Source organism: Lithobates pipiens, unplaced genomic scaffold (genome assembly GCF_037356315.1).
Source record: "Lithobates pipiens isolate NorthernLeopardFrog02 unplaced genomic scaffold, aLitPip1_a1.2 Scaffold_16, whole genome shotgun sequence".
NCBI lineage: Eukaryota > Metazoa > Chordata > Amphibia > Anura > Ranidae > Lithobates > Lithobates pipiens.
In genome coordinates this window covers 545673844-545699067 of record NW_027507748.1, presented here as the reverse complement: position 1 = coordinate 545699067, position 25224 = coordinate 545673844, and the positions used below count along the sequence as shown (strand labels likewise).

General features: G+C 42.1%; 1 protein-coding gene across 1 annotated transcript in view; it reads right to left on the bottom strand.

Moving 5' to 3' along the window:
- Window positions 1-10589, bottom strand: part of KCNH3 (potassium voltage-gated channel subfamily H member 3) — a 144428-nt gene extending 133839 nt beyond the window's left edge. The window contains exons 1-2 of the mRNA XM_077483355.1: window positions 10343-10589; window positions 5823-5936 (exon numbers count right to left, since the gene is read on the bottom strand). Coding sequence (XP_077339481.1) covers window positions 5823-5898 — 76 coding nt within the window. The 5' untranslated portion in view covers window positions 5899-5936; window positions 10343-10589. The remainder of the gene's footprint in view (window positions 1-5822; window positions 5937-10342) is intronic.
- Window positions 10590-25224: the final 14635 nt, after the last annotated feature.

Below are 25224 nucleotides of genomic sequence, written 5' to 3'. Positions count from 1 at the left end.
GTGGGCATTGCCACAATGAGTGAAGTTTATTAATGCAGAAGTAAACCAAGGCTAAGTTCACCTTTTCCAGAAAATAGCCTACGCAGTCAAGGGGCCCAAGTAATAATTACAATTTTGTGCATTTGTAAAATGATCTTTCATTTTATTGTTTTACCTATAGGCCATGTGGGTCCCCTCAGAAGCTTAGCTAATGAACTCCTAGTTAGCAATCCCCACGTCCTGACACGTTAGGATGGGAAAAACCATTCGATGCTCACTCCCAGCACTGCAGATTTAAAAACCAATGGTTTTCACATCTGAGCAACAAGTCAGGATGTGGGGGTTGCTAACTAGGAGTTTTTTAGCCAGGCCTGTGATGGGACTACAGGTAAAACAATAATATGAATGACCATTTTACAAAGCTGTACATAATTCTATATCTTCTGGGGCCCCTTGACTACATAGTATTTTTTCTGGAAAAAGTAAACAGCCATTACTGCAGGTGTCAAACTGGCGACCCTCTAGCTGCTGCGAAACTACATGTCCCATCATGCCTCTAACTGTAGGAGTCATGCTTGTAACTGCTTGCCTTGCAATGCCTCATGGGACTTATAGTTCCGCAACAGCTTGAGGACCGCCAGTTTGACACCTGTGTGTTTCCCACAACAATTACATTGAAGGCAGGCCTTGAAGAACTGTTATGCCCCGTACACACGATCAGACTTTCCGACAACAAAACCGTGTGATTTTGTTTGAAGGTCGTTGGCTCCAACTTGTCATACACACAATCACACAAATGTTGGCCAACAACTACGAACGTGGGAATGTGGTGACCTACAACGAGCTGAGAAAAAGGACGTTCAATAGCCAGTGTGGCTTCTTCTGCTTGATTCGGAGCATGTGTGAACTTTTGAGCGTTGGACTTGTGTAGATATCTATGGTAGCTACAGGTAAGCCTTATTATAGGCTTACCTGTAGTAAAAAGTGGTTGCACAGGGTTTACAACCACTTTAATGCTGCTATGCTTAGCGTACATGAGTTGCCCTGTCACCTCAATAATTCTGCAGCTATCATCTCCACATCTACAGCCAGCATTGACCAATCACCTTCAAAATCTTACAGTAACAAGCATTGCCCACACAAATGATCTGTCATGGCCACTTCTGTCCAGGACTACAGATTGTGGTGGTGTGGAGATGCAGTTCTAAAGGAGCAGGATCTAGCCAGAGGCATGCATTCTGACCATGAATGGCAGAAGATGAAGAGGGACAGCAGTGGGTCCCAGGCTGCCTTTTATCTGCTGCCTTTCCAGCTCTTCTCTGTAGGGAAACAGGGTGGAAATATGATAGCTTCAATTTCTGATTTATTTTTGAAGGTACAGTGCTCAGCATTAATGAGTACACGCCTTTTGAAAAGTAAGATTTTAATCAATATTTCAAAGAACACAAGAACAATTTCCAAAATTTAGAACATTTGTTTAGCTCCAATACAGGAAAGTAAAGTTAATAACAGTGGTGGTTGGTGGTATGATTTTTAGGGGGGCCGCAAAAAATCCACCCACCATAGGTGGTCGATGGTTCAGATCAGGAGACATACTTGGTCACTGAATCACGTTCACCTAGTTCTTCTTCAGAAATGCAACAGTGGCCTTAGATGTGTGTTTTGGATCATTGCCATGTTGGAAAAGTGCATGACAACCAAGTGCACGTAGTGACAGTATCATCTTTTTTTTTTTAATATAGAGCAGTACATCTATAAATTCATGATACCATAATGAAACGCAGCTCCCGACAACCAGCAGCACTCATGCACAGCCCCACAGAAGGACACTGCCGCCACCATGTTTCACTGTAGGCACCATGCATTTTTCTTTGTCCTCCTCACCTTTACAACTTCATACAGTTTTGAAGCCATCAGTTCCAAAAATGTTTAGCTTGGTCTCATCACTCCAGAGTACAGAGTCCCAGTAGTCTCCTTTTTTCAGCATAGGCCCTGGCAAATTCTAGGCGGGCTTTTTTGTGCATGGGCTTTAGAAGAGGCTTCCTTCGTGGATATCACTCATGCATTCCATTCTTCTGCAGTGTACAACGTATTGTGTCATGGGAAACAATCACCCCAGTTTGGCTTTCTACTTCTTTAGCTAACTGCAGTGAACTTGCATGGTGATTTTCTTCAACCCTTCTCATCAGAAGATGCTCCTGTCGAAATGTTAACTTCTGTGGACAGTCTGGATGTCTCTGTGAGATGGCTGCAGTTCCAGCTTTATTAAATGAATAACCATTTTACAAAGCTGCACATATTTCTATATCTACTGGGGCCCATTGACTGCATGAATATTTTCTGGAAAAAGTGAACTTAGCCCTTAACTCATGCTTGTCAAACTGGCATGCCTTCATGCTCGGATAAGGATCAGATATGGATTTTGGGGGAGGCCATTTAAAAAAAAATGTTGGCATTGGGGGGTCCCCTCCAAATCCATACTAGACCCGAAGGGAACCCCGTGGCGTTTTTTTTCATGATTTGTTTTTGCCTGTAATTTTATTTATTTTTTACATTCAGTTGTCAGCGGGGAACCTTGCTGACAGCTGATGACTCATCGCTTTTTAAGGATGCGGAGGCAGGCTTCCTGGCCCCCTCCTTAGCAACCAGCTATATACAGTGTTTAAAGAGAAAAAAAAAGTAAAATGCAAATTGCATGAAAGATGCTTTCAAAAATGCATAAAAAACAAGGGTTTAAAAACGCAAAACATACTGCAAAACGTGCCTGAAAAACAAATCAAGCGCAGCCGCATAGATGTGAACCTAGACTTATAATCAACTGTCTACTGGACATCTGTTTAATGAATAATTAGACTTACCCGTAGTATAAAATTTAGCTTTGCTCCTAAGACTTTCATTGGGGTTTATTCATTTTGCAACATGGTGCTAAATTAATTAGTTAGGAAAAATACTTTTTTGTGTGTGCAAATTAAACACTTCAGCCCCGGAAGATTTTACCCCCTTCCTGACCAGAACACTTTTTACAATTTGGCACTGCATCGTTATAACTGACCAATGCACGGTCATTCGACACTGTACCCAAACGAAATTTGGGAACTTTTTTCCCACAAATAGAGCTTTCTTTTGGTGGTATTTGATCACTTCTGCGGTTTTTATTTTTTGCAAAAAAAGAGCGACAATTTTTAAAAAAAACAATATGTTTTACTTTTTGCTATAATAAATATTCCCCAATTTAAAAAAAAATAAAAAAAAAATTTCTTCATAAAGTTTAGGCCGATATATATTATTCTACATAATTTTGGTAAAAAAAATAATCGCAATAAGCGTATATTGGTTGGTATATTGGTACTGCTTGCATAAGGAAAATGTGAGTTTTTTTTATGGTTCTACTTAAATAAACATCAAAACTTTTTTCAACATACTGCACCATGGTAGGCCTCTCTTTATCTTTTCTTTAATACATTGAGCATCTAAATGACCTGAGTGATCCAAGTTACTAACGCCCAGCGGAAAGACAAGGAAAGGACCCACCCCTCCCCCTGGCTTTATTCCATATGAACGCCTAGGAAAAGATCGATCCGAAGGGATCCACCCCCTTAAATCTTGCTACATGCTGTTTACCTTACTTATTTATTTATTCATTTTATTTTTTTATTTTACCGTAATCATTTATTTCAGCCACGGGTGTCAGTGACACTGAAGATTCATATCTTAGCACTTAAAGGCACAGTATCACTGAATGTCAGTATAGCAGCACACAGTGTTCCTGTGAAACACTTCCACATCTGCACTACTGTTGCACACTGGACCAAGAAATAAACGTCCAATATTGCACTAGAGACTTGATACACTCAGCTTGCTAAAGGAATTGTATTTATTTTTTCAGTTTTTTTCGTGTTTCTCCTTGATGAAATAAGTCACTTTATGAATTATTCACTTTTTACGTATGTTGCACAATTTTGAAATCACACTCTACTTACCTTTTTATTCAATTTTGCACATGTCGGATATATGTTTTACATCTATTTTTTAAATTTTGCACAGTAGGAATCTTTTATGATGAACATTTATGTCTCCTTTTAACGTATATATTTATGAATTTATGATACTATTTTAGTATATTTTATTTTCATATTTGCACTTTATTTTGCTAATGATACTGATGAATGCTTGCTAGCTATAATCACAAGTTGATAATTCTAACAAGTTACTATATATAGAAAAATATATAATCTTGTGTAAGGAGCGCAACACCACCCCCTATTTTTTTGAGTACTGTGACATTGCAACCTACAGATTGGAGACTTTTGACACTTTTTTTGTGACCATTGGCCTTTATACAGCGATCAGTGCTTTAAAAATGCACTGATTACTGTGTAAATGTCACTGGCAGGGAAGGAGTTCCCTGTGTATCGGGTCCCCACCATGCAGCCAGCGTGCCCACGCCCTCTGTTGGCCGAACAAGGGTAGGACGTACACATATGGGATTTCATCCAGGAGAGCCATTGTGCCACAGTATATCTGTGTGACATGGTCCAGAACCGGTTAACAAATCTTGGTTGCAATCAATGGCCCGCATTTGTGGGAGTATTTTGTAGTATAGTGTCCCATAGAAAATGTTGATTCTAAAAAGAAAATTAAGGTTTTCTGACAAATCTGTTGGGGTGTACTCATTTATGCTGAACACTGTATGTCTCCCAAAACTCCCATGCTTATCCATACTGCAACTTCTTACTGGCTTGGAACAAGTATATACATATCAAGTGTTCCAACACATTTGTTCATGCTTTTTCCAAGTTGGTGTCTCACCAAGATACTATGGAAGGATATGGATGGAAGCTAAAGGGCATGCTCCCTCAGGTTTCTAATGGCAATTCCTATTTTTCTATCTTGACAGCTTCCTTGTAAGGACGATTTCATAACACAATGCATGTGTTAACAGAAATTAATTTAGGTGCATTGCCATGTGTTTTAAACACATAAATAGGTTTAAAGGACTTGGTCAAATTCATATTAGCACCCCAAAATGTAGCATTCAGGACTATTTTCATATTGATGGGTGTTGGTCCTACTAAACACAATTGATAGTCTCATGTAAAAAAAATTTTTAAAAACACAAAAAAAGTTTGATAGCACATAAGGTGTGGATGGGCCCTGAGGCTGGATTCACACCTATGCATTTTTAATGCTTTTTGCATTTTGCAGATTTTCACTACAGTTTATTTAACATGGTTTCCTATGGAACACGTTCTGTAGTGCAAACCTGCAAAATGCAAAAAGCACTAAAAATGCATAGGCCTGATTCACACCTATGCATTTTTAGTACGTTTTCAATTTTGCAGAAACAGACTACAGTCCATTTAACATGGTTTCCAATGGATGTAGTTCACATCTGTGCATTTTATGTAAAGGGCCAGGGTTTTTTCTGGTTTTTAGCTCCACACACTTCAATGGCTCAAAAGTGTGTATTGAAAAACACAAAATGCAACTGCAATATGCAAACTGCAACCTGCATAGGTGTGAACCAGGCCTAAAGGTACAACAGGTATATATATTCAGTTGCAATGGAAATTTCAGGCTCAGGAGCTAGGACACCTTGTGATATCATTGGACCCAAAGCAATCAATTAGCAATCATCCCCTACCAATAGTTCCGACCACTTTGAACTTATGAGGGATAAAACAGTTACTGTACACATTTATTCTTCACACTGTTTTGATTAGCTTGAGAGCGTAACTTTAACTCTTGCTTCAACCTATCTTAGCTTCAACCTTCTGTTAAAATTAAAGACATATAACAAATAATAAAATAAAAAATATCCCAATAATATGTATACTACTCACGCGTTCCATCGAATCTGGTCGCTATGGTATCTAAGAAAGTATTCTGTGGAGCAAGCAGTCCTCTCATGGCTGGCATTTCTCTAGTTTTCACTGCTGACTCTCTCCAAGCTTGGGCTGCACAGAGAAAACACACAGTACTATCATTAACGTGCAAGTCCGCCTGTCAAAAGCTATTAGATGGTGGAATTCAGTGTTTATCTGTCAGCAGTGGGGCAGGCAGCCTGTCATTTTTGCCATATGATCGCCTGTTTTTAAAGGCAAAGCTTGGTCTAATAAGTCGACTGCAAACTGTTACCGTGAAGACAGTAATTACTGTATTATGGAATGTAAACAGCATGGAATATTTACTTCTAAATGATATCTATGTGACAGTGTTGTCTTGTCAGCCTTATCATTTGGCTAGTTAGTGCCAACAATTCTACAATTTGACGGGAACAGGGTGGATTTAGGTGAACCGGGTACTTTACAGAAAACGAAATATCTTATTTGAAAAAAAAATCTAATTGGTTCATTATCTTTAATGGTTTGAGAAGTTAAAGTGCATCAGAGTGATAATATATAGGCACTATTTTATTAGAAATAATGCAATCAACCAGCCTTCATGATGTACTTATTTTGCTAATTAAACATTTTAAAAATAAATAGTATCCGATAGTATCTTCAGTGATCTTCCACCCTTGGACTGACATATGTAGCTCTACAAAATGTAAAAAAAAAAAAAAAAAAAAAGGTAAGAAAATGTTTCCATTTACCAATATTTAGCCATTGATAATTAATAATTCTGCAATGAGTTGTATGTGATTTTGCATTGTTCTTGGTGATGTAAATAAACATACCCCATGTAACTAAAAAAATAAAGATGTAAAAAATTGAGCTGCAGTAAATTTTTGAACTTTTTTTAATTACAATTAGTACAACAAAGTACTGTTAGCCCTTGCACACACGGTCGGAAATTCTGACGGAAAATGTCCGATCAGACCGTGTTGTCGGATAATCCGACCATGTGTGGGCTCCATCGGACTTTTTCCGTCGTAATGTCCGACCAACAAAATTTGAGAGCTGGATATAAAATTTTCTGACAACATGATCTTTTCGGACAAAGTGCCACGCATGCTCAGATCAAATTACGAGACCAAAGCTATTGGCTACTAGCCTGAACGTAGTCCCGTCCTAACGAACGATCAGATTTTCTGACAACTTTGTCCGACCGTGTGTATGCAACACCGGTTTCAGACAAAATCTGACGGATTTTGTGGTCGCAATTTCCGACCGTGTGTACAAGGGCTTCGAGATTTACATGAATATATAATAGGGTAGGGTTAAAAAAAAAAATGATGATATGCAAAGGTGAAGGAAATCACAGCACACAAAATGAGTGTAGTAACCCACAATATGATGTGTACAAAGTGCAATAATCCAGAGCATTAAGATATGCAAAGTGTAATGTGTGCAAAGTGCAGTAAACCACAGCATGATGGTGTGCAAAATGCACAACTGCCAAGTGTATGTAAACGATCACCTTGTAAAACAACCCATTTAGTTGAAAACAGAAATGAAAGGCACAACATCTGTGTATAGATATAAAAATACAATATAAATATCTCCCCCCCCCCCTCCCTTTTCATATTTTCATACGTGATCACATACCCTCTGTTTTCAGCTGAATAGGAGCTTAAGGGAGGAGATGGAGCAGCACGCTGTTCTTCCCAGTGAATGGCTATGCGCGGGGGGGGGGGGGGGGGGGGGGGGGCAGGACAGTGTGATCATTGGAGGAGAGCACCGAGTTGCCAGAACAGCTAGAGAACTGACCACGGTGTATTCTACTGAGTGTGGTCAGTTTTTAATTGGAAAGCAGAGGGACTGGCAGGAACACCAGGGATTTCACACAAAGGAAGCAATACAAAGAGAACAGGATACTGTTTTTTTTTATACAGGTACAGTGCAACCAGAAAGTATTCACAACGCTTCACTTTTTCCACATTTGTTATGGCACTGCCTTATTCCTAAATGGATTAAATTAATTATTTTCCTGAAAATTCTATAAACAATACCCCATAATGACAACGTGAAAGAAGTCTTTGCAAATTTATTAAAAATAAAATGGAAAAAAAAAAAAATCACATGTACATGTATTCATAGCCTTTGCTCAATACTTTGTTGAAGCACCTTTGGCACCAATTACAGCCTCAAGTCTTTTTGAGTATGATGCTAAAAGCTTAGCATACCTGTTTTTGGGCAGTTTCTCCCATTCTTCTTTGCAGGGCCTCTTAAGCTCCATCAGATTGAATGGGGAGCGTCGGTGCACAGCCATTTTCAGATCTCTCCAGAGATGTTCAATCGGGTTCAAGTCTGGGCTCTGGCTGGGCCACTCAAGGACATTCACAGAGTTGTCCTGCAACCACTCGTTTGTTATCTTGGCTGTGTGCTTAGGGTCGTTGCCCTGTTGGAAGATGAACCTTAGCCTCAGTCTGAGGTCCAGAGTACTCTGGAGCAGGTTTTCATCAAGGATATCTCTGTACATTCTGCATTTGTCTTTCCCTCTATCCTGACTAGTCTCCCAGTTCCTGCCGCTGGAAAACATCCCCACAGCATTATACTGCCACTACCATGCTTCACTGTAGGGATGGTATTGGCTAGGTAATGAGCAGTACCTGGTTTCCTCCAGACATGATGCTTGCCATTCAGGCCAAAGAGTTCAATGTTTGTTTCATTAGCCCAGAAAATGTTGTTTCTCATGGTCTGGGAGTCCTTCAGGTGCTTCTTGGCAAACTTCAGGTGGGCTGTCATGTGCCTTTTACTGAGGAGTGGCTTCTACCTGGCCTGATTGGTGGAGTGCTGCAGAGATGGTTATTCATCTTGAAGGTTCTCCTCTATCCACAGAGAGATGTTGGAGCTCTGTCAGAGTGAATATTGGGTTCTTGGTCCCCTCCCTGACTAAGGCCCTTCTCCCAGATTGCTCAGTTTGGCCGGGAGGCCAGCTCTAAGAGTCCTGGTGGTTCCAAACTTCTTCCATGTATGGATGATGGAGGTCACTGGGCTCGTTGGGACCTTCAATGCTGCTGAAATATTTCTGCACCCTTCCCCAGATCTGTGCCTCGATACAATCCTCTCTCTGAGGTCTACAGACAGTTCCTCGGACTTTGGACATGCACTGTTAACTGTGGGACCTGATATAGACAGGTGTGTGCCTTTCCAAATCATGTCCAATCAACTGATTTTACCACAGATGGACACCAATCAAGAAACATCTCAAGGATGATCAGTGGAACCTGCACTCGATTTTGAGTGTCATGGCAAAGGCTGTGAATACTTACGCACATAGGATTTTTTATTTTTTTATTTTTTATAAATTTGCAAAGATTTCAAACAAACTTCTTTCATATTGGCATTATGGGGTATTATTTGTAGAATTTTTGGGAAAATAAATAATTTAATACATTTTTGAATAAAGCTGTAACATAACAAAATGTGGAAAAGGTGAAGCGCTGTGAATACATCTGGACATGGTACAGCAGGCACATATCAGGAATATGAAATATTGGGGTAACATATTCTTTAAGGTGTGCAAAGGGAAATAACCAAAAGCATGATGTGCAAAGTGCAATAATCCACAGCATTAAGATGTGCAAGGTGCAATAACCCACAGCACAATTGAGTGCAAAGTGCAGTGACCTACAGCATGATAGTGTGCAAAATGCAATAACCCATGGCATGATTGTGTGCATAATGCAGTAACCCACAACATGGTGTACAAAGTGCAGTAAACTACAGCATGGTGACATACAAAGAGACCCACAGACTGATGACATGCAAAGTGCAGTAGCCAATAGAATGATGATGTATGTGAAAAGCGAAGTTACCCACAAGGTGCAGTAACTCACGGCATGATGATGTCATATGTGCAAAGTGCAATAACCCACAGCACGATAGTGCGCAAAGTGCAGTAACCCACAGCATGATGATGTATATGCAAAGTACAAAAAACCCATAGCACAATAAAGCGCAAATTGCAGTAACTCACACCAAGACGGTGTATAAAGTGCAGTAAACCAAAAAATGTAACAGGCAGTACCCACAGCATGGTGACATGCAAAGTGCAGTAACCCATAGCATCATAGTGTGCAAAGTGCAGTATCAAAGCAGAATCCTTTACCAGTTTATAAAAGAAGATGTGACATTGTGGTTAGCTACACTTTGCATTTTTACAAATGTGAATTTAGTCTTAAAAGTCATATAGGTGAAATGTACAGTCAAAAAGTGAAAATCCAACATCCTCTTTCTTCTCCATATACAGTAAGATGCATGGCATTCTGGTATGTCAGCTAACAGTTCCCGTGTAACAGTTATTCAGAGATAGAGTAAGGATGGAAACGTGTTAAACCTTCTCAGTATCTTTCACGCTGAGCAGTGGATGTCATAAGCCTAAAGTTAAAGGCAGCAGTGAAATGTGGAAGTGTAATGTGAAGAGAAGGAGGCATCTAATAGGTGTGACACTCTCAGCATCACCTGCATCTTCTCACCTGATGTCCATCTTCTATCAGCAGCAGGTGTATAGCAGAGGGAGGATCACCACTTCACACCTGTCCCAATGATCAGAAAGAAATCTTCTTTGGGAGTTCCAGCCACCCCCGCCCTCCCACCTGAACTTCTGCATCCAAAATCCTCATCTCCCTCCTCTCCGCATTCCTATCAGGCTCCTGTAGACTGCTTGAGAACAGATTTGCTTTTATTCTCAGCTTGAAGTTTCCATAGTTACTATTGACACACCCGCTTCTCTTAAAGAGACAATACAGTGATCAGCAGAAGAGACTAATTATGATACTGAGACTCGCTTCACGCTCTACATATCCGAGCTCGGCAGAGTTGTTGGCAGTATTTGAGATGTAATGAAAATTTTTGATCAAGAAGCATTGAATAAAAAAAAACCTATGTCCATACATTAAAGAGTTATCTGCAGAAAAATATAGTTTTAGTTTTTCCTATAAACCGCCCCATACAACCAAGTGATTCTCCAGATCTTGAACGTTGCTTGTGATAAAAGACAAAAACAGAACATTCCATAGCTCAACTCACCGACCAGTCTGCTGACCAACCAAATTAATCTGTCCAACAGTATGCATTAAACATAGGGGTGTAGTTAGCACGCATTTGCAAACGCATGCGTAAGCTGCAAGGTCTCGTCACAACACCCTGTGTATGCTTGCATTCCTAAGCGCTACTGAATTTCTGAGCGTTTCCACAATGGGAGCACATGCATTCAATGGATAGATGAGGGGCAGGTGGGCCTGGAGGCAGCTCAATCCCCCTTAAAGGAACAGGAGCACACTGGACACCCAGCACAGAGGAAGCAAAGGTGCTCAGTGTGTCCCCAGACCATATTTACACCAGTAACAAACAAATGGCCCCTGTCCCCACCTATAACTGCCCTTCACAGCAAGGAGCACATGGAAGAGCAAATGCATAAAAGATAAAAACAGAACATTCCATAGCTCAACTCATCAACCAGTCTGCTGACCAATCAAATGAACGTGTCCATGAGTCTGCATTAAAAACAGGGGTTTAGTTAACAAGCATGTATGTGCTCCCACTGTGGAGATGCTCATAAATTCAGTAGCGTTTATGACCACAAGCATACACAGGATGCCGTGAAGAGGCCTTGCAGCTTATGCATGCATTGGCAAATGAGTGCTAACTAAACCTCTGGTTTTAACGCAGACTATTGGACAGGTTAATTTGGTTGGTGAGTTGAGCTATGGAATGTTCTGTTTTTGTCTTTTATGCATTTGTCTGTTCCATGTGCTCCTTGCTGTGAAGGCCAGTTATAGTTGGGGGCAGGGGCCATTGGTTTGTTACACTGCTTGTAATAGTTGAGCCATTCCTGATGCCCTAGAGGCAGTCAAAGGTGCTCAAATACATTTTTCAGCTTGTTGGAATATACTGGACAACAAAGATTTTGCTTCCTGTACCTTTTTGGTTTATCCTTCAGATTTTGGTTGCTAATCATGAAAATAACTTGTACATTGACCAACTGACATTGTTTTTCTGATTTGCAATAAGTGTTGGCTATGCTGCACACATAAAATAACTATAAAAAAAACATGGAATTTGTAAGGTAAACTGGATTCCCAGCACCTGAAAACCATTGCAGGTCTATGCTAATGCTCATGCGCATACACGTTGCACACATGCTCATATTTTGTGAAGAGGCAGTGTTAAATGTACTATTCCAGTTGGCTGTGCTTGCGTTCATGCATCAGAGCACACACATGCTTGTGCACATACCAGTTAGAGTGTGCACTTGGCGCCCAGTGGTCTATTTAAACTGGTCTGTCACTATAAGCAATTTCTGAATAGTCTTCAGCTTGTTGCAGTGTTCCTGAGATCCGATCCGTTCCGCTGTACCTGCTTATCTGTGTATGACCTGGCTTGCCCTTGGACTCCACTTCTGCTCCTGTCTCAGCTCTGTTCACCTGATTACTCTGACCCCAGCCTTTTTACTGGACTTGTCTTTGCCTGCTGATTCTGTACTGCTTTACCCAGCTGCTACTGACCTTGGCCTGCCTCCTGGACCTACTCTGCCTATTGATTTGGTCCCTCACTGCCTGGTTATCTCTGACCTCTGCCTGTCTCTTGGTCCTGCTTCTGCTCTGCTGCCAAGCTGCTCCTGTATCCTGATGTGAGGACTCTGATTACCAGCTTTACTCAGTTACAGAGTGGACCTCAGCAGCCAGCTACTCCAGCACTCATGTCACTCCTTGCCCTTATACTCTCTGTCTCCACCTTCAGGAGTGTTGGGCAGGAGGTGCAAGAGTGGCCTCCACAACATCCCAGTCTTCACCAGGTATGTAAAAGAACTGTTGTTGAAACACATCCTGTACACCAGGTTAAACTGGAATATCTGCTGAGATCTTATGGTAGTGGCTCTGCTGATTGGAATGTATCTATTATACTAATGATATACTAAGTACTGTTGTTACATATGCAAATGACACAGCTGTGCAAGAGAGTGGCAAGGAAGTGGCTGTGTGATCAGGGTGTTCTGGGGTGATGGCATCACACAAAAAGTGATTGTCAATCAATGTGCAGTGTGCATCCTAGCAGTCATCCTTTTGGGAGTTAAAGATTTGTTTGACCTCACGGTCATTCCCTGAGGTGAGTGGGCATTTCATCTATAGGTGGCAGTGGTTGCTGTTTTTCACCTTTTGTTTCAATGGATGGTTTTCACTTTTAATCAAGATATGGATTGAGCAGTTGTTTATATATCATTGTTTGCACTTGGACTTTATATATTATTATTATTTTCACCCCTTTTTTGGACTTATTATACAATTTTGTCATTTATGTTTTGGTTTCCACTTATTATTTCATTTATAGTCAATTGAGTAAGCACTATTTTCACAATTATTATTGTGCAAGAGAGTCGCATTCCAATAATGAGATAACAATTATTAGTGAATAACACTCTACAAGAATATGGTCACAGGACAGAAAAACTTGGCACATGAATCACTTGTTGATCCGTCAATTTTTTTTCCCTCCGCTTCACATAAAACACTGACTGATAAAAAATGTTATGAAAGCAGTAAACAGCTGTAGAGCACCAAAATACAATCATCTGGTTGACAAACTTCTTACAAAATACAAGAACATGAAGAGCAACATGTCACTGAAGATTAATTTTCTGCATTCCAACTTGGACTTCCTTCCTGAAAATCTAACCTGGGTCAATAATGAACATGATAAAAGGACAGGACATTGCCACAATGGAAAAAGGGCAACCAAAATCCACCAGAGCCGGCTGGCTTTTGTTAGATACTTGCTGACACTTTCAGCCTTGTTGAACCCATGCAATGTATTGGAAACATTATGCGATTAAACAAATTATATTTGTTAAAAGTTTATTTCATAATTATTCAGATTCTTATGTGTTACCATCATTCTGAAATTATATTTGTGTTCAGTTTGAAAGGGTCTATCATCTATCAAAATCACCATGTTTTTCAGGAAGCAAAAATCAAAAAAATATTGTTGCCCAGCATAGGTGTGTACAGCTTATTGCATTAGTAGAGCCTGAGGCAAGGTAGTAGCTTTGCTTCCCCCTTTCCACTTTGTTTTTAACGGACATATGTAATATCTGTACTGACTAAGATGGCCCTATCAGCCACCAACTTCCTACAAGTGAATCCTCCCTTGAGGTGTGACAGTCAGGAACACAGCTTTAACCACTTGCACTATTCCCCTGGTCAGGGCCATCTTTAATATTGATTGGACCCTGGGCAAAAAATTTCTTGGGGCCCTCGCCCCATACAATTTCACTCTCCACCAGCTCTAAGACATACAATAAATAGTAGCTAGACTTAAAATCAGTTTACTGTATCAGATCAGGCAGCTATTGCATTGCTTGGTTGCCAGTGGTTACAGCATATCATTACTGCCTAATGGCTGGTTGCTAAACGTTACAGCACACATTACGGCTCACTGATTAGTTGCTAGAGGTTACAGCAAATGATTTCTGCATGTTAATTGATTTATAGAGATTACTGTCCAGTAATACTGCTCACTGGTTGGTTGCTAGAGGTTACAGCACATCATCTCCTCATTGCAGGGGAGCATGATACACATATGAATACCACCTTTATTCACATATCAATGCTGCCGCCCGCAGCTATTTACTTAGTAATGCTGCTGATATTTACATATGAATGCCGGTTATTTACATGTAAACACAGGGTCTGCAGGTGAGTCATCTGTACACAACAATAGGGCAGAGCTGGGCAGCATTAGTACCAGCACTTCGCATTGAGATATCGGGACACAGCACTGGACTAAAACTTCAAGGGACAAGGGCATTTAAACTGGGATAGTTTGCAAGTATGAGGCAGCTGCTTTGGGCCCCACAACAATGACAGGGCCCTGGTCAGCTGCCCATTTTGCACTGCCTTAAAGACGGCCCTGCCCCTGGTTTACTGCAAGAGCTTTGAAGGTTGCAGCAGTAACCCCTGAATATCTATAGGGCTCTTGTCTCCTACCAAGTTTGCCTTGTGGATTATTTGGCTCTGATAAAGGGGTAAATCTGATAAATTAAACTACTGACATTTTTTTCTTTTATTGATCGATCGGTGTGCCTACAACTAAAAAACTAGGAGAGTTTAATAAATTAACTCATAGAGTTCTTGCTGGAAAAAAATATTTTAACCGACAGCATGGATTCACGAAAGACAGAAGTTGTCAAACAAACCTGATTTCTTTTTATGAGGAGGTAAGTAAAACATTGGACAGAGGGGTGGCTGTGGACGTGGTAAATTTGGATTTTGCAAAAGTGTTTGACACGGTTCCCCACACACGGCTAATGTGTAAGGTAAAGTCTACGGGCTTGGAAAGATCAGTTTGTATGTAAATGGATAGAAAATATAATTCAGTAGTGGCTAATGATTCTTACTCTGAATGGTCTAAGGTTGGTGGTGGTGTACCCCAAGGTTCAGTTTTGGGACCCTTACATTTTTTTTTATATCAGAAAGATTTTTATTAGATGAAACAATACCAAATACAAAGAATAACAGAAGAATACGCAAATACAAAAGCAGTTTTCATTCCTGTATACCAATAAACACAGTTGAATACAACTTCCTTGAAAATATGGTACATTATTAAACAGCCTCTCTGTAGAGTTTCCTGTGTCATCTCCCACTGAACCTCCCCTATCCAATACTCCAAATAGATGGGGTTTGAGTGATGGGTTTTTGGGACCCACAACTGGTCAGATAGCTCATCCAAATTACCCAGTGGGGCATTGCAGTACTAAGTTCCCTTGGGGACAGCCCAGAGACATTGAGCCATGGTGACCAGAGTTTCCCATATTTGTTCAGTCGGCCCCTGTATTGATATATGTATCTTTCCAAAAGAAGCGTGTTTCCCATATGAGTCACCCATGTTTTATCCAATGGGGGAATATAGATTTCCAACTTAATAGAATGACCTTCCTGGCCTCAAATATGGCCCTAGAGACTGACATTCTGGTTTCTTCCTCAGGTATCACCTCTTCAAGAAATCCAAGCAAACAATGAATAGGATTCAAAGGAATATTTACTTGGAAGACTCTATTGATTGTGGAGACAACCTCACTCCAATAGCGAGGCAACTTCGGACATCGCCAGAGCAGATGAACCCTGAGGTTTGCCTGCATTTACCACAGAGTGGGTCAGAGTTTCTACACATTCTGTGAAGCTCCTTTGTGGTATAGTGTACACTGAGTATAATGTACAGTTGTGATACCTTCTGCGAGACATTAAAGCCCCATACACACTATCAGATTTTCTGCTGATTTTTTCCTTCAGATTTACCAAAATCATGTAGTACAAGGGCCTGCCTGATTGCATACAAATTGAAACTCCTAAAGTTTGACCTCATATTATATGGTTTTGGTAAATCTGAAGGAAAAAATCAGCAGAAAATCTGATCGTGTGTATGGGGCTTAACCACTTGCCGACCGCCGCACGACGATGTACGTCGACAGAATGGCACGGGCAGGCATATGGGCGTACCTGTACGTCCCTGCCTTCCCGCGGGTGGGGGGCCTGATCGGGCCCCCCCCCGGTGCCTGCGGCGGTCGGTATTCGTTCGGGAGCAATCCGGGATGAGGAGGCGGCCATTCATTCATGGCCACCCCCTCGCGATCACTCCCGACGAATGAAAATGCTCCGTGACATCACTTCCTCTCCTGTAATGTAAACACAGGAGAGGAAGTGATGTAATCTCTCCTCCGTGTCGGTATTTTTCGTTCCGACACCGAGGAGAGAGGATCGGTGAGTTGCACCAACACGACACTACACAGTAGAACATGCCAGGCACACTCACACCCCTCCGATCACCCCCCCAATTACCCCTGCCCCCCAGTCACAGTGACACCAATGTCATTTTTTTTTTTTTTTTTTGCATTGGTGTCATTTGTGACTGTAATAACTGTTAGGGCAGTTAGGGTTAGCCCCCTTTAGTTCTAATGTACCCCCCTAACCCCCCCAATAAAGGTTTAACCCCGTGATCACCCCCCGTCGCCAGTGTCACTAAGGCTGGGTTCACATTGCAGCGGTTTATGAGAACGAATGTGATTCGCACCGCACTGCAGTGCAAATCACATCCGATCTCTGTGCGATTCGAGTTCAGCCATACAGATAGTATGGCTGAATTCGCGCCGCACCCGCCGCAAATTCGCACGGGACCCTTTTTTTGGTCCACAGCAGAATCGGATTGCATGGGTGTTCACACCATGCGATCCGAGTTTGCAGATCGCACTGCGATATGCGAACTGATCTGGGGGTGTCATTAACATTTCACTGACACTCCCAGCAGTTCGCATAGGGCAGTGTGAACTGCCGCCGGGAGGCATGCGATGCGGGAACCCGCCGCGGATTCGTGGCGTTCCCGCATCGCTCCAGTGTGAACCCAGCCTAATAAGCGATCGTTTTTCTGATCGCTGTATTAGTGTGACAGGTGACGCTAGTTAGGCAGGTAGGTATTTAGGATCGCCGCAGCTTTTTATAGCGCCAGGGACCCCCATATACTACCGCATAAAGCCCCCTGATTGCCCCCTAGTTAACCCTTTCACCAGTGATCACCATATAACTGTTACAGGTGACGCTGGTTGGTTAGTTATTTTTTTATAGTTTCAGGGCACCCGCCATTTATTACCTAGTCTCACTAGTGTACCCCTAAATTTGGGGGTGTCTACTTTCCAAAATGGGGTCATTTGGGGGGGGTTTGTGCCATCTTGGCATTTTATGGCCTTCAAAACTGTAACGCCCTTAGAAAGCCTGAAGGCGGTGCTTGGTTTTCGGGGCCCCGTACGCGGCTAGGCTCCCAAAAAGTCCCACATATGTGGTATCCACGTACTCAGGAGAAGCAGCAGAATTTATTTTGGGGTGTCATTTCACATATGCCCATGGCATGCGTGAGCAATATATCATTTAGTGACAACTTTGTGAAAAAAAAAAAGTTTGTAATTTTCCCGCAACTTGTGGCAAAATATAAAATATTCCATGGACTCAACATGCCTCTCAGCAAATAGCTTGGGGTGTCTACTTTCTAAAATTGGGTCATTTGTGGGGGTTTTGTGCCATCTTGGCATTTTATGGCCTTCAAAACTGTAATAGGTAGTGAGGAGTGAAGTCAAATATTTACGCCCTTAGAAAACCTGAAGGCGGTTCTTGGCTTTCGGGGCCCCGTACGCGGCTAGGCTCCCAAAAAATCCCACACATGTGGTATCCCCGTACTCAAGAGAAGCAGCAGAATTTATTTTGGGGTGTCATTTCACATATGCCCATGGCATGTGTGAGCAATATATCATTTAGTGACAACTTTGTGAAAAAAAAAATAAAAAAAAATTTAAGTTTCTAATTTTCCCGCAACTTGTGGCAAAATATAAAATATTCCATGGACTCAACATGCCTCTCAGCAAATAGCTTGGGGTGTCTACTTTCTAAAATGGGGTCATTTGTGGGGGTTTTGTGCCATCTTGGCATTTTATGGCCTTCAAAACTGTAATAGGTAGTGAGAAGTGAAATCAAAAATTTACGCCCTTAGAAAGCCTGAAGGCGGTGCTTGGTTTTCGGGGCCCCGTACAAGGCTAGGCTCCCAAAAAGTCCCACATATGTGGTATCCCCGTACTCAGGAGAAGCAGCAGAATTTATTTTGGGGTGTCATTTCACATATGCCCATAGCATGTGTGAGCAATATATCATTTAGTGACAACTTTGTGTAAAAAAAAAAAAAAAAAATTTTTTTGTCATTATTCAATCGCTTGAGGCAAAAAAATAAAATATTCAATGGGCTCAACATGCCACTTATCAATTTCCTTAGGGGGTCTACTTTCCAAAATGGGGTCATTTGGGGGGGTTTTGTACTGCCCTGCCATTTTAGCACCTCAAGAAATGAGATAGGCAGTCGTAAACTAAAAGCTGCGTAAATTCCAGAAAATGTACCTTAGTTTGTAGATGTGACAACTTTTGCGCAAACCAATAAATATACAGTTATTGACTTTTTTTTTACCAAAGACATGTGGCTGAATACATTTTGGCCTAAATGTATGACTAAAATTGAGTTTATTGGATTTTTCTAATAACAAAAAGTAGAAAATATCATTTTTTTTCAAAATTTGCGGTCTTTTTACGTTTATATCGCAAAAAATAAAAATCGCAGAGGCAATCAAATACCATCAAAAGAAAGCTCTATTTGTGGGAAGAAAAGGACGCAAATTTTGTTTGGGTACAACATTGCATGACCGCGCAATTACCAGTTAAAGCAGCGCAGTGCCAAATTGTAAAAAGACCTCTGGTCATTGACCAGCAAAATGGTCCGGTCTGAAAGTGGTTAAGGGAGCACATGTTAGCCGACTGCAAGGCCTTCCCCCACTGGTCCCCTGTCAACATCCCCACATCTTCCTCCCACTGTGACATTGCCTTCGTGGGGTGGGCCCTTGGGTATTCCATCACGAGCATGTAGTAACACTGAGATATAAAACCTTTAGTTTTGGTTGCAGAGAAGAGAAGATGGAAAACAGGTGTGGGTGATAGTGACAAATCTGTCGCAGCACCATGGGCTCTGACTGCATGGACAGTTGTAAGAATTAATAGAGCATGCGGGATGGCAGGACAAATTTACATTGGAGATCCAGAAAATACATCAACTTCCCATTTTGGGGGCCCTTACATTTAAATATCTTTATGAATGATATAGGGGGTTATTTACTAAAGAAAAATCCACTTTGCACTGCAAGTGCACCTGAAAGTGCACTTGGAAGTAAAGTCACTGTAGATTTGAGGGGGACATGCAAGGAAAATAAAAAACAGCATTTTAGTTCCACATGATTGTATGATAAAATCAGCAGAGCTTGCCCTCTTTTCAGATCTACCCCTCGGATCTACAGCGACTTTACTTCCAAGTGCACTTTTAGTGCACCCTTGGGTGTCCATACGGGGACCCCTATGCAGCTTTAAACCCCCCACGGAGTGAAAAAAAAACTTAAAAAAAAAGCATAATAGGAGATTACTCCAAGAGGGTTTATATAGCACCATTGATCTGTCCTGATTTTTCACGCGGTTATATGCCTTTTTGAGCCAATTTTTACTATAGCCCCTAATTAATAAACGATCTCTCAGGGAATTGGCCTCCTTTTGAAAGTTACTATATTCGGTTCTGTTATGAGCCCATACAACAAACATGCATGTACGGTGGTGGGGCGTGGGCGGGCGATGTGGGCTATCTGGTGGCTTCCTGAGCAGAGAGGAGGATGTGTATTTATTCACATGAGGAAAACTTATGTATAATAATCCTTTTTCTTTATGTATAATATTTGCCGAATAATTTTGTATATTGTTTTTCAGATGCTTGTATATAGTAATCAAGACAGCCATGGGACGGCCATGGGAACGAGCATTGGGCCCCTTCTTGGAGTAATCTCCTATTATGCTTTTATAAGAAGGTTTTTTTGCACTCTGTGGGGGGTTTAAGGTTGCATAGGAGTCCCCGTATGGACACCCAAGGGTGCACGGTAGGTTGGACTTATGAGCCTTTCCGCCGTGTGCCCACCTTGAGGCCCCCTCTGGTCATGGCTCCAAGGTTTGCCTGTCGCCATATCACCCTGTATATTTACACCATGGCATTTGATTATTGCGGCTGTGCTGACCAGAAGTGGTTATTTCCGGTTTCCGGGTTTTAGTCCATGCCCTGTGGGCCTCTCTGAAGTGTCCGTGGCGCCATTGGTGGCGTGGAGTCACATGCCCCTTTTGGCGTCAACGGGGAGGGATATAAAAGCTGCACAGTCTTTGTGTGCAGCTTGTGGAGCTCAGGTTCAACATGGAGGACAGCACATGGTAAGGAACACATTTTTATGATTAGAACTGGCGACATATTGTCCAGCTTGGTCTGGACATTAAATTAGAAACAAGTAAGAATAACAAAATGTTTTTTTTTTTTTTTTTTTTCAGTAAAACCATCTATTGAGAACATATCTCAGCTTGTATTGTGGAGATACATTGGTTTGGCTTCTTTCCCTCTTTCATGTGATAACGCACACTAACTGATTATCAGGTGTGAGTGTCAAGGCACTATACTTTATTAAGAGGTGAGATATTCTCCCTATGAATGTAATTCCTCTGTTTTCAGATAAGATTATGAAAATTACATAGAGGTATATTCGTGTATATCCTCTTTTACATTTGTTTCTTTTTTTTCCCTTTTTAATTTTTAGGTGTACTGTGTGCTATGTGTGCTGTGTGTTTGACCTCCATATGCTTGAGCTCCCAATAGAGATACTAGATATAATCAGCGTAAACTTAGGAAAACAAAGGGGTGAGTCTGGGCTCTGTTTATATTTAGTCCATGGACCTCTTCTCCCGTTTATATACATAAATAATTGGTCAGACTCCAAATGGTAGAATTTGACTATTATGGACTATAACTATATATGTTGTACCTTAGGTATTATTATTCAATATTCGTTATGATAAAATTGACATCGTCATCCCTCCCTACGGGTGACCCAACACGGCTGCGTTTGACTACGGAGTGCAAAATACTTTTGTCGGATGACATTTTTGTTTGACTCCCTGTATGTGCTCACCCCTGGACCTATGCTGAGGTATGGAGTGTTGCAAAATAAGGTTTTTTTTTTGTGAGGTTGGGGAAGGGAACAAGAGGAGGGATTTTGGATGGGGATGGGAGACTACATCTGATATAGATGTTCCTGATGGCATTTCATGTGGCCATCTTGGATTGATCTAATGCTGTTTATGTTTATGTGTATTTTATTGATTTGTATTTCTCTCTTTTCTATACACCTAAGGTTGAGAATCTATATTAGAATTTATCTCAAAATTACTTTTGAATAACTTCGTCCATTTTTCCTGATGAAGCCGTTTTTGGTGAAACATGTAGAAGTTTATGGACGCAGTATTTTAAGCGTGGATTTGCATCATTAACGGTGTTGCTAATAGGGATTTTATGTATGTACCTATGACCCTGAAGCAAATAACTTTATCTTGGTCTTATCAGACCACAGGACATGGTTCCAGTAATCCATGTCCTTAGTCTGGTTCTCTTCAGCAAACTGTTTGCGGGCTTTGTGGTGCATCATTTTTAGAAGAGACTTCCTTCTGAGAAGACAGCCATGCAGACCACTTTGATGCAGTGTGCGGTGTATGGTCTGAGCACTGACAGGCTGACCCCCCACCCCTCCAACCTCTGCAGCAATGCTGGCAGCACTCATTTCTCAAAGGCAACCTTTGGATATAACGCTAAGCAAATGCACTCGACTTCTTTGGTCAACCATGGCAAGGTCTGTTCTGAGTGGAACCTGTCCTGTTAAAGCGCTGTATGGTTTTGACCATCGTGCTGCAGCTCATTTACAAGGTCTTGGCAATCTTCTTATAGTCTAGGCCATCTTTACGTAGAGCAACAATTCTTTTTTTCAGATCATAAGAGAGTTCTTTGCCATGAGGTGCCATGTTGAACTTCCAGTGACCAGTATGAGAGAGCGAGAGCGATAACACCAAATTTAACACACCTGCTCCCCATTCACACCTGAGACTTTTTAACACTAACAAGTCACATGACACTGGGGAGGGAAAATGGCTAATTGGGCCCAATTTGGACATTTTCACCTAGTGATGTACTCACTTTTGTTGCCAGCAGTTTAGACATTAATGGCTGTGTGTTGAATTATTTTTAGGGGACAGCAAATTTACACTGTTATACAAGCTGCATACTCCCTACTTGACATTCAAAGTGTCATTTATTCAGTGTTGTCACATGAAAAGATATAATAAAATATTTACAAAAATGTGAGGGGTGTACTCACTTTTCTGAGATACTTTACATATTAAATACACTGCCTGCAAGCCACTAACTAACCTGCCTACCTAATCTAGCTCAATATAACTCCATCCACACACAAAACACGTCCGCTATGTAAGCAGCCTTATATAGTGTGGGGAGCGGACTTAATCATCCTGAGCGATGATTGGCCAAAGGTACCCTGCCTTTGGCCAATAATGGCTCATGCAGCAGAGCGCACTGTGATTGGCCAAAGTATGCAGGTCAGGTGCATGCTTTGGCCAATCAGACATCAATGCACAGCGATTTTGCAGTACATTATGGGTTGTTCGAACTTACTTACGTTCAACTCAAACCGTGGACTCATCCCTACCTTTGAACATTTGGCCTTTCTGGGAATGTCGGGTGCTTGCTTCCCCCATGGCATACTGTTGTTCCACCCCCCTAGATCACTGTTGTGTTATGTAGTAAGGTAGGGATCACAAAAAGGAATAACAAGGCAATGTAGATGGGGAGCACCATTATCTGACACCCCCTGAACTTTTAAATTACTGAAGAGCCTGGAACTATAGCCCTAGAGCAGAAGGGTGCTAGGAGACTCGGGCTGCCTTAGCCCTTGTACACACGGTCGGAGATTCCAACAACCAAATCCGTCGGATTTTGTCCGTTGGATTTTGTCCGACGGATCTTGTCCGAAACTGTTGCATACACACGGTCGGACAAAGTTGTCAGAAAATCCGATCTTTCAGAACGTGATGACGTAATTTCGTTACGATGGGACTACGTTCAGGCTAGTAGCCAATAGCTTTGATGTAGGAATTTGATCTGAGCATGCGTGGCACTTTGTCCGATCGGAATTCTCTACACATGATCAGAGTATGTCCGATCGGAGCAGTTTGTCGGAAAATATTTCCAGCAAGTTGGAAAATTTGGTCCGACGGATATTCCGAAGGAAACAGTCCGATGCATACCACACACAGTCGGAATATCTGACAAACCGCTCCGATCGGACACATTCAGACGGAATCTCCGACCGTGTGTACAAGGGCTTAGTGTTGAGTATGATACCTCTTCTCTTACAGGAAACTTTCAACCTGTTTTTTTGTTTTTTAGAACCCCCGGTAGAGCTACTTTAATAAAGCTATACTAGCATGTGAAATGCTCTATGGTAGGAAAGGAGTGATGTGAGTGATAGGCACCACCTCAACAGCAAAGTGCCAGGTTTCAGAGATTTATGGTTTTAGCATTTCCATATGCTGCTTGTCATCGCAGAGCCTTATACATGGCTGGCGAAAATAGCATAGCACGTGGTCTGTAATGCCATATGTTTTCTTCCCTTTTCATTTTGACTCATCTCTTAACATAATTCTCCACACTGCATTGGAATCCCTAGTTAGAGTATTGCTGTCCATAGATAGTACAGGTAGGCTGGGTTCATATAAATGGTCTGATATTCTCTAATACTGTAAGTCTTTTGAACACAGAAGAGTGGCAAATGAATGTCACTGCTGAAGGGAAGAGGGCAGTGGCGGATCTACCGCCATAGAGACACACACAGCGCTATGGGGCCCGCACGCGAGTGGGGCCCGGTGAGGACAGGCGGCTCCGTGGGTGAGAGCGGGCAGCTCCGCGAGTCCACGCGTGAGACCGGACGGCTCCATGGGTGAGAGCGTGGCTGGCCCTGTGGGCTGTCAGGTGGCTCAGTTGGTGTGACAGCTGGGCGGCTCGTGGGTAAGTGGGCTGGCCAATCAGGGAGCTGGCGGGCGGGGGAGCATAGTGATGACATTATCTCTCACTGCCCGCACCACCCTCCCTGCACCCCTGCAGTGCAGTTCACCTCTCACTGTGCAGGCAGTTGCGGGATGACATTATCTCTCTGCTGCCTGACTGATAATCTGCTGCCTGACTCTGGGACACAGCAGGAAAGTGATACAGCAAGTGAAAACCTGTAACGTGTGTCAGGCGACGTGGCAAGTGACAATCCATGATGTGGTGAGTGACAATCCGTGATGTAGCAAGTGACAATCTGTAATGTGTGGCTGGTGACGTGCCAAGTGACAATCCGGGACGTGGCAAGTGACGATCCGTAATGTGTGGCAGGTGACGTGGCAAGTGACAATCTGGGACGTGGCAAGTGGCAATCCATAATGTGTGGCAGGCAATGTGGCAAGCGACAATCCGTAATGTGTGGCAGGTGACATGGCAAGTGACAATCCGTAACGTATGGCAGTTGATGTGGCAAGTGACAATCTGTAATGTGTGGCAAGTGACAATCTGGGATGTGGCAAGCGACAATCCGTAATGTGTGGTAGGTGATGTGGCAAGTGACAATCTGGGATGTGGCAAGTGACAATCCGTAATGTGTGGCAGATGATGTGGCAAGTGACAATCTGAGATGTGGCAAGTGACAATCTGTAATATGTGGCAGGTGACGTGGCAAGTGACAATCCGGGATGTGGCAAGTGGACAATCCGCAACATTTGGCAGGTGATAATCTGCATCTGGTGGCAGGCAACGTGGCAATTGAGCAATCCGCAACATGTGGCAGGTGATGTGGCAAGGGAAATTCCGTGACAAG